Source organism: Amphiprion ocellaris, chromosome 11 (genome assembly GCF_022539595.1).
Source record: "Amphiprion ocellaris isolate individual 3 ecotype Okinawa chromosome 11, ASM2253959v1, whole genome shotgun sequence".
Taxonomy (NCBI): Eukaryota; Metazoa; Chordata; class Actinopteri; family Pomacentridae; genus Amphiprion; species Amphiprion ocellaris.
This window is the reverse complement of record NC_072776.1, coordinates 6577540-6587526: the sequence shown is the minus strand read 5'-3', so window position 1 is coordinate 6587526 and position 9987 is coordinate 6577540. Positions and strand designations below refer to the sequence as shown.

The 9987-nt window shown below is 36.4% G+C and overlaps 2 protein-coding genes across 6 annotated transcripts in view; one reads left to right on the top strand and one right to left on the bottom strand.

The window, feature by feature from the left end:
* The window catches only part of si:ch211-214p13.3 (nectin-3-like protein), a 35728-nt gene that overhangs the window by 1129 nt on the left and 24612 nt on the right, over positions 1 to 9987 (bottom strand). For 3 of the 4 annotated variants that reach the window (XM_055015077.1, XM_023285985.3, XM_023285989.3), the window contains one exon: positions 8614 to 9987. This exon is cut by the window's right edge and continues 6387 nt beyond it. The exons of the other annotated variant lie outside the window; for it this stretch is intronic. The gene's annotated coding sequence lies outside the window, so the exon portion shown is untranslated. Of the gene's footprint in view, positions 1 to 8613 lie in introns of those variants that run through there. 4 annotated transcript variants of the gene reach the window in all.
* LOC111578961 (uncharacterized) lies at positions 3673 to 7734 on the top strand. 2 transcript variants are annotated; one of them, XM_035955343.2, is made up of 6 exons: positions 3673 to 3812; positions 4210 to 4296; positions 4939 to 5256; positions 6597 to 6708; positions 6809 to 6839; positions 7011 to 7734. In XM_035955343.2, the coding sequence occupies exons 2-6, from the start codon at positions 4215 to 4217 to the stop codon at positions 7110 to 7112; spliced, it is 645 nt and encodes a 214-aa protein (XP_035811236.1). In that variant the 5' UTR covers positions 3673 to 3812; positions 4210 to 4214; the 3' UTR covers positions 7113 to 7734. The 2 variants fall into 2 exon arrangements, with proteins under 2 accessions (XP_035811236.1, XP_023141758.1); XM_023285990.3 differs by having other exon boundaries at positions 7008 to 7734.

Genomic DNA, 9987 nt, shown 5'->3' with positions numbered 1-9987 from the left:
GCCACTTTATACTTTTACCAGACCAGTATCTTAATCTGTGATTCATCATTTATTTCTTGATTATATCTTCTAGTATAAATCTTAATCTGCAAAATAAATTTGTCAGATAAATGTAGTGGAGTAAAGTAGAAGAAAATGGAAGTACAATTGTACTACTAGAGCAGGGGTATCAAACTCATTTTAGTTCAGGGGCCACATTCAGCCCAATTTGTCCCAAGTGGGCCGTACCAGTAAAATCACAGCATAATAACCTATGAATAACCACAATTCCAAATGTTGCCCTTTGTTTTAGTGCAAAAAAGTGCATTCTGACAAAAAAAGACAAAAAACAACAAAAACAAGACAAAATATTACAAAAATGAGACACAAAATGACAAAAATGAGACAAATGACACGAAACAAAACCAAAAATTTGACAAAAAAAGACACAAAAAAAGCTACAAAATGACAAAAAATGGACACAAATGAGACAAAAAATGACAAAAAAGAAACAAAATGAGGAAAAGTAGACCAAAAACACAAACAAGAAAAAAACGAAACACAAAATGACAAAAACGTGAGACAAATGACAAAAGTCAGACAAAAAACAATTAAAAAAGACAGTATTACTAAAATGAGACACAAAATGACAAAAGAACAATGAGCAATCTAGTATATATATATATATATATATATATATATATATATATATATATATATATATATATATATATGAATTCAGATTCTGCATGAGACGCACCACCACTGATAATATTTATCCTTCTAGCGTCATGTAGGGGGCAGAAATCTCTCACAGGCTGAACTAGGGCAAAGGCAAGCGGTTACATTCACATTGAGGGGAAGTTAGTTCACATTTAACCTATTTTTCACAACGTTGGACAGTGGGAGGAAGGTCATGTAAACACTGGAAGATTGTGAAAACTCAACTTTGCAAGCCAACAGTCAAAAAATTTGGTCCTCAAAACATGTAGTGCTCAGAGGTTTATTAGTTAAAAAGAGCAGATACAGATAACTATTTATTCAAACAGTATCAGGTAAAGCACAATATAAAGATTATTGCTTCAAGAATAGTTGAAAAGGCTGTGAGGATTAGTATGACCACTAAGGGGCAGCAGTGTAAAAGGAAATTTTATAGTCTGACTTCAAGCATGCACAAGTGGTATGGTATTATTACATACAGTAATTTGGAAAATATCACAACATGAGGGGTATTACAAGTGGAAAAAAAACCCCAAAAGTTCCGTCTTTGATTACACTAACAAAAAAGTGAACAATGCAGATGTTAACTAGCGATATGATCTGAACTATATGAAGCTGCATGTCACAATAATACAAGAGAAACCATGAAGAACACTTCTCAATATGAAATACTCACACAAAATTAAAAGACAGTTATTTTCGTTGCACTTTCATAAGTGACTGAGCAAGTCTGACAAGTTGCACCACAAAACAAACAGACTGGTAGACAGTCTGGTCCAAGTCCAGTACTGTTCTGGAGTTTCTAAATGGTTCTGTAAATATAACTAAGAAAATATTTGTATTATTACTAATTTTTAAAGGGGAATATTTTTCATTTTCAGACCCGACTCTGTTGGTATAAACTTGGTTTGAGTTCTGCTTTTCAAGAGTCAATGACACGATGAAAAATAACAGTAAAAATGTTAGGTTTTTATGTTTAATAGTTGTTGTTCAAACAGCCTCACATTTCAATGTGTGAAAAACAACCTGTGGAAAGTGGGTAGGTGGGTAGTTTTTAAAAATATGTTGCCTTAGAAAATATTAGATATGTCAATCTCAGATTTCACAGAAACCATTTGAAATATCCATAATTTGTCCATAGCCATGCATGTGTGACTCCTGTAATATAACGAGTCACTTGGTGAAAACTTCCTTTACGGACACTTTTTATTTTAAAATTGAATTTCTGGGCACTGGAGGGTAGAACAAAAACAAAAACAAGCTGGCATACAAAAAAGTCCAACTAAAATTCCTATTAACTTACGGTCTTTATTGCCACAGCAACAATAATGTCTACCCAGTTTTTGTTTTTCTTTTCTTCTCTCAATTTAGCTGAAAAGTTTGACAGTTTGAAAATGACAGATGCTGTTTGTTATGCAGATACAGAAAGCCATGTATGGTCAGTTATGTGAGAAGAATGCTGAGTAGCCCTTATCAAGAGCAACTGCAATGGAAGAAAACTAAATTTAGACCACATTTTTAATATCCTGGCTGCAGCTCCCTTGCTTATTCACATATGATTGTAATGTCCTCTGATGGTTTAAAAGTCTTATATTGAGCTTTAAACTGTTAAAGAACATTTTAGTGGATATCCTGCATCATTGGAACAAACTCAGACTGAAGACTTTGCCTGACAAAGTCAAGCAAATATTTTTGTAAAGATTCTTAGTCATACAAGCAATGACGCATCCAGACGGATTAAATCAATAACAAACTGTCTGCAAAATGCACCCACCCAAACATCTGGATAAACAATATAATTCTTGTTTCTATTTGTGAAGAGGGAGCTCCGAAGCACGGTTCCAAACCACGTGTGCGGATACAACTGTCAACACAACTCATTTCATGGAGTGAGGGCAGTAAAATACACAATACCGCTTGAGAACGGGTTCCATCATTTCTGGACGTGAACATTTTTTGGGCCCAGCGGTTTCAGATGAAGCAGAGCCTAAAAAAAAGATGCCTAAACTGTAAAGATATCAGAAGTTCTTTCTGAGTCAGTGGACGGTGGGGTTTTTGGGAAATGTGTCATATGAGGATTGCTCAAGTAGTTTACAGGTTAAACTGCCAGTGTTTGGGTTATCCTAAGTTTGTTTTTTGTTCATATGAAATCCAGGTATTCAACTTGAATTAGTCACGGGTGATAGAGATGTCTTGGGTTTCTGCCACGGGATAAAAGTTAAACCTCAAATGAACTTTGAAAATGAAGAAGTGTGAGAAAGATCTCAGAGTCACACTATGATATGACTATCATGTGAACAGTGTGTGTGTGTGTGTGTGTGTGTGTGTGTGTGTGTGTGTGTGTGTGTGTGTGTGTGTGTGTGTGTGTGTGTGTATGTGTGTGTGGGTGGGTTGAATGACTTTGTGACACCGCTCCGAAAAAACTATACGCTTCATGTTTGACTGAATGGCCACACCTATAGTCAAGTTACACCATCTTAAACTCCTCAACTTTGCAGTCTACTGACCTGCCATTTGTGCTTTTATGCTTCATCCTACTTGTTTCACACACTTGGATGACTTGACAAAACCAGCTTGTGAGAATGAAGCCATTGTTTTGAGTGAAAAATGCAAACTCCACCTTAAGGCTCTGTTGAGTTTTTCAGTTTCTGTGTGACGTTGTCTATGAGCTGCAAGGTCCATTTGACATTCGGTTTCAAGATAAGACTTGATAGCTTCCTGAAAGTTGCTTGAGCATTTTCAAACTTGAAACATAAAGTGAGAGCATGTTGCCTCTCATTCTGCCAGCAGAGTGACTGCAACAGCACCAAAGCCACTACAGTACACCGTCATTGTAAAACAGATAGGTTAAATGTGACAACATCCTCTGAAAACCTCAAAGAAACAAACCAATAAGCAACAGGCACACGGCCCGAGACCCCTACAGCATCTCAATATTCACTTCCTGCGTGGAAACTATTTCAGTTCTGTGTGTAGGCACTCTGGTCAGGTTTAATCTAACCAGTGTGTAAGTTGTACAGGCTGCCGGTTATAAATACTGACATTCTTACAGTTTTATTTTTGGAACGCAGAACAAGATAACAAGACTGAAGAGCTGTAGATTGTCACTATTGGTAAGTTATGATAGTCACTCTACGAACCAGGTTTCAAAAGGATGTGATCTCCTTCATGACTCTCACTCGCAATAGTAATTCTAATTTCACAAACAGGTGTTTGGGTTTTATTCTGATCTTTAGCTGGTATTTGTGGGTTTTTACTAAACCAAAATAACAGGAAATATCTTCTGATGTAGGTTGGCAAGCCCTTTGTACTGTTAATTTTGACCATATCCTCTTTGGCGTTACATTTTTCATTTAATCAGTTTGTCATTTCTGTCTATACTTGTCCAGAGCTCTTGAGAATTTTAATCTCGGTGCTACTCTTCTGAACAGTGTATATAAAAATACCAATTACCAATACTATAAACCCACATAAACATGATGTTTACCGTAACATTATCTTTGTTTCAAGGTGGGATGGAAGACTTTTGTAGACACTTGGGCATCAATGGGACCTTGACTCTGATATGTTGTATCTTCTGTATCTTCTTGCCAGAAGGTAACAATCATCCACAGTCACTCTGACACAGCTACAGGAACAGTTTGACAATTTGGGAAAGTTTTCTCTGCTTAAATTAGCACATTTTATGTGACTCTTGTGTCTGTAAAGACAGAAACAAGTTAAATGTGAACCACCAGTTGTTTTATCTGTTAGTTTTGTATGTAGGAAGGGCTTGTAATCAGAACTGTTACTTTTGGGCTAGTTTAGCATAGCACAGCACAGGAGGACGGCTCAGCTGCTCCTATTATAATTCTGGAACAGGAAGAAAAAAGTTGTCCGGCTTGGTTGCATATATTTAAACCAATCACAATCCCTTTTGAGGAATGCTAAGGCCATGATGCAGCAATGGTGCTGCCTGCAATATATTATCAGAGGGAACTTGTTTAGCTTGGAAAACAAAACTTTATCCACAACTAGTGGAACTGAAAGAACCAAGCGGGCCTGTGTTATTGTACAATCCAAATCTTCAATAAAACTTCATTAAAAAGGGATTTTGAACCAATAACACATAGCTGAAGGGAAGAAGGATTTATACAGAGTTTATGAAAGAATTTGTGAACAAAAAGTCAAACTACTCCTGTAATGGTGACAATGTGGATGTGACAAAAATGTAAATCATTCTTTTTTTCCCCCCCAAAGGTAAAGCAGCTTGGGAAACCATTTCAGAGAATGTTGGCAGCAGAGTAACCCTGCAATGTAGCAACGAGTCAATCAGCACGCTCAACCAGTTGACGTGGAAGATGAATGGAGTTACCATGTTCACTTTCAACCCTCTGGGAAACTTCTACGTCAGTCCACAAGCTACCAACCTGACCTTGAAAATGTCTGAATCACAGAGTCAGCTGTATGCGCTCATCATAGAGAACGCTCAGCTCTATCACACGGGAAACTACACTTGTGAAGTTACTTCCATGAAGGACGGAGTCTTGGATCAGAACTGGAGGCTGATAATTAAAGGTGTGCAATTCTATTTGTTTTATGAGTCGACAAAACAAGAATTTTCTGCAGCCACAGAGCAAAGTAAACGGATTATTTACGGCAACACAATTACTATGTTATGCTGTGCTGTAAACTCCAACACACCCACTCATCTAGTGTCTAGACACAGCTTACATGCAGATCTACTTCACCGCCCTGGAGCTGTACGCCTCAAGTTGCATTTCAAATCCATACCTGTCCAGACTCAAGTAATATATACAGTGAAGGCATTAAAGGGAATTCCTTGCATGTGCTCACATGTTTGGTCTATCAAACTAATTCTGATGTAGCCGGGATAGAAGACAATAATTCAAATATGGATGTTGGTGCAGGGAGTTGGTGTATCTACTCTTAGATGTAGGTCGCTTTGGATAAAAGCTAAATGACACTGTAGAATTATAGAGAAGTTACAAAATCTCAAATGTGGATGCTTCATACACATCCTCAACCCAGCAACCGGGGAGATCTACACAATCAGTGTGGTTTCAAAGTGTTCATCCAATATTAGTGTAACCAAATTGATATTACAGTGGTGCGAAAAAGTTTCCGGACACCCTTAAAATTGTAAACAATCTCAAATATTATCATGAAATAATTGTGGAAAAAATCTTTTTTGTGTTTCAAAAGGTGTGGCTGCATGAGACAGACACAAACAAATACAATTTAGATTTTTTTTGTTTATTGTTTACAAGAAAAACTAAGAAAACTACATTCTACCAAAATGACCCAATACTCTAAATCTCTTATTTTTATGGAACCAATCAATTTTAAGTTTTTTATTGCTTTTTCAGTATTATGGGTGTGATTGTACTAAAAGAAATTGCACTTGAAGACTGCATTTAAGAGTGATTGTTAATGCAATATTTCACAAATGTATGGGATGTCTGAAAACTTTTCCCCACCACTGTACTTATTTCATTGAACAATGGCCAGAACAAGGTTTTTGCACAGCATTATCATGTCACACGGGTACTTTTGGGATATAAATGGCATCGATTTATCAATTTTTATTATCTATCCAGTTAGACTTTTGTTTGAAATTATGTCACGATGAGCAAATGAATTACTGAGTTCTGACTTTTGACCTCTGATCACAAAAATCCAGTCAGTTCGCCCTTTAGTCTAAGAGTGTCGGTGCCAAATTTGCAGAAATTCTCTCAAACACATTGCATTTACAGGAGTAGGACGGACAGACAACCTGTAAAAATAATGCTTTCTGCCGCCGGTATTATCAGTGCTCTAAAAATCATACCATCTTAGCTGAATCGAACTGCATATTAGACCTGCAGTTAAATGAGTAACAAATTGCTCTTTTCCAGAAAGCACAGAAATCTGGGACATTCTGATGATAGCTACTGTTTCTTCTGTGTGTCTCCTGATCTTTTTAATTGGTTTGGTCATTCTAATAAGATGCAACAAACGGCATACAAGGTAAGTAGCATTTGCCTCCAGTCATTTTTTGAAACACTTAATTCTGCGCTAATGGCTTTACATTACTGTAATATTAAAAAAATATCACTTTTCTTCACAGAAATAGCAGGCCGTCTACCTCAGCAGAAGCGGTAAATATAATCATTTCCATCTTGTCCACTGAGAGGCTACAACTTTTACACAATCTGTAGATATTTGAGTTACTGTTTTGCAATGAGACTTAAACATTAGCTGGGCTGAAGTCACTTTATGCTCACTACATTTACATTTTGCTCTCTTCTTGTTTTTTTTTCTAACAGCAGCAGCCAACAGAAGATATTTATGAAAACTGCCTGGAAATTGAACGATATAATCGAAGGCATAGTCAGCCTAACAAACCTTTACCTATCCAACACCGTGTGTAGCACACATTATAGAAGAAAACTGGTACTTTTGTAATGCCATCAGCTGCTATTTCAAATAATGTACTGTATGCAATCAAGAGCAAAATCTTTTAAAGCTGTTACAGTAAATTTATTCAGTTTGTGAGGTGAAACTACTGAGGGAAATGTGTGACTCTTTGTCTGTCGTTTGAGTTATATTTATACAACATGATATCATAAAAGATGTCATTGGTGAACTGTAAATAGTAAGATCAAATCCTAAAAATATTATAGTGAGAAACTCAGTTTTTCCTTTGAAGCAAGCGTTTGGTGACAGTGGGGAAGAAAAATTCCCCTTTAACAAGAAGTAACCTGAGACAAAACCGCTGTCTACTGCTCTAATGCTGTGCAGGTATTTTGAGATTGGGTAACAAGGGCAGAACCTTAAAATAAGAGCTTTGAGATGATAGATGCTCTGCAGAGATAGGTGATAATCCTCTGTAGGAGGTTTTTTGATCCATTCTTAAAGATGCACATCTGAACATGCATGAAAGTGCTGTACTTTGAATCATTTCTGGTCTTATACTTCCATAAGAAAACTCTAGTCTGGACCAAAATTTGTACAATAATACCCACCCCTCCTCTATCACTGAAAAATGCAGAATCTATAAAACTACAAATATGTTTCATTTCAAGAGTTTAAGTATTAGATACATCTCTGAAAGTCTATACTTCTTGTTTGTGCAATGCAGGCTTCACACATGTATCAGCTGCTTCCCAGTACTTGTCTAAAACTTTCAAATTCCAGCAGATTAATTATAAACTGTCAAGTTGTAGCAATGACAAAAAAGTTTTTTTGAGGGGAAGTGGATTTTTTTGGACTTTTTTCATGGATTAATGCAGCTCTGAAGGCTTGAGAAGGAACACAGAGCAACTATCAGAAGAGTTTTAACGACAAAACCTGACAGAGAACGCAGCATTTAAACAGACACTTCATGGGTGCATAGAGCATTTACCATGTATTTGTGGTTGTAAGTGTGAAATGGCAAGGCTAAAAATAAACCATAATCTACCCAAGAAGATCACAGCTTTTCTCACTGAGTCTGTCACAACATCTGGGGGCTTTTAACTTGGTGCTTGGCAACCTGTCCACTGGTAGCTGACAGTGAAATGCATTTCCTAATTATTTTTTTAATCTCAGTGGCATATACTGAAAACATAAATAAAACAGATTTATATTTTAATTAGATTAAACTATGAAATGTTAAACAGTAAACGGCATGCTGCTGCTTATTTAGTTCAGAGGTTTGGGAAAGTGAATGCAAACTCAGGAAATGTACGATGAAGGGGCTGCAAAAGAGAACAGCAGTAAATTGAGTAGCACTGAAGTGAATTTTTCAGTGTAAATCTGGTGTTTTTGTAATATTTAGCCAGAAGGATGCTGTGGTCATTTAACATTTCACTGCTATAAAGTGGAAGGAACTCACAAGAGATAGACTATTAAATAAAAATGAACAGTTGAAGAAATCAAAGAAACACGAGCTGAGAGATCCCAATTTTATTTCATTCCCCTGCATAAATTAAAGCTAATGAGAAACTTAAAAGTAAATAAGGAATTACCAGTATGGCAATGGAATAAATACAGTGAGCAGTAGCTGTTTTTTATGAGCTTGTAAGTAACAGAGTGGAAAATAATTTGTCCTTTAAAAGGGAGTGTGTGGTAGGAATAATATGACGCAAACATATGTTTGTCATTCTTTCCAGTCTCATGTTTCCTTAAGTCTGACCAGCTGATAGACTTTTCTGTCACCCACATGACTTGACAGCTGACAAATGAACTTTACACTAGAAACAGCTGAGAGCACTAATGCTGATTAGGTGAACAAAAAGTAAAAAACACACTACACTAACTACGCAAATAATTTAAAAAATTATACAAAAAAAAAACACACACACATTAAATACAAACTTAGAATAATTAAAAATCAACAACAAAAAGTTTCAGTACACACGATATAAGTAAGCCTGCCTCTCAAACATTATGTTCCTATACAACTAGACTGCTTTCTCATTTACATTTTTAAATACAGCGGGAGGATCAGGTCGGGGCAAAGAGATCAGAGATTAGGCACCAAACATCTTTCTCTGAGCCTGGACATAGTTGATGTAGATTTACCATAATTTAAATGATTTCTGTGACTATAATGGGTAAGAATTGTCACAGGGTAACCCCAAATCTACTTCTGATTAGGCAGTGGAATAATAAGAAATGAGAAAAGGTTGAGGACTTGTCCCCGTACCTGTTGGCTGACAAAGAACTGCACATGCATATTTACCCCTGATGGAAGTAGACACATACAGCAAAAAATTCTTATAGTCTGGCACCACTAGCGCTGGAGCCTCCTGTAACCTCTGTTTCAATGTCTCCAATGCCAAAAGTCCATCCTTTGTCCAGGTGAAATTACAATGGAGTTGGGCATTCTCAGAATCTTTGATCATGGAAAACATCACAGCTTGGGGTCAAACTTTCATAACATGTTCATCAAAGCTTCTCCTCTAATTTCTGGGTTGTCATTGTGACGAGTCCCGATCCTGTCAGATATGTGGCACAACAAATGAGGTGTCTTCGTTATGAACATATTTATGATGGATAGAAATGATCCAGGAGAAAATACATCTCCTCAAAATGGAACTGAGAATGCAGTTTGGTTGGATAGGAACATAATTATTTTGGACTGAGCTGAAGAGCAAAAGAAAATGCACAGAATGAAGCAATGATTTAAAAATTATTTCAAATAAAAACCACAAAAAAACTTTTTTTTTCTTTTTTTTCAAAACACATGAAGCTGTGTTTAAGCAAAGAATATTTAAATTTAAGGTTGAAAATCAGTGGCGCAAAATGAATGCTCATTCATTT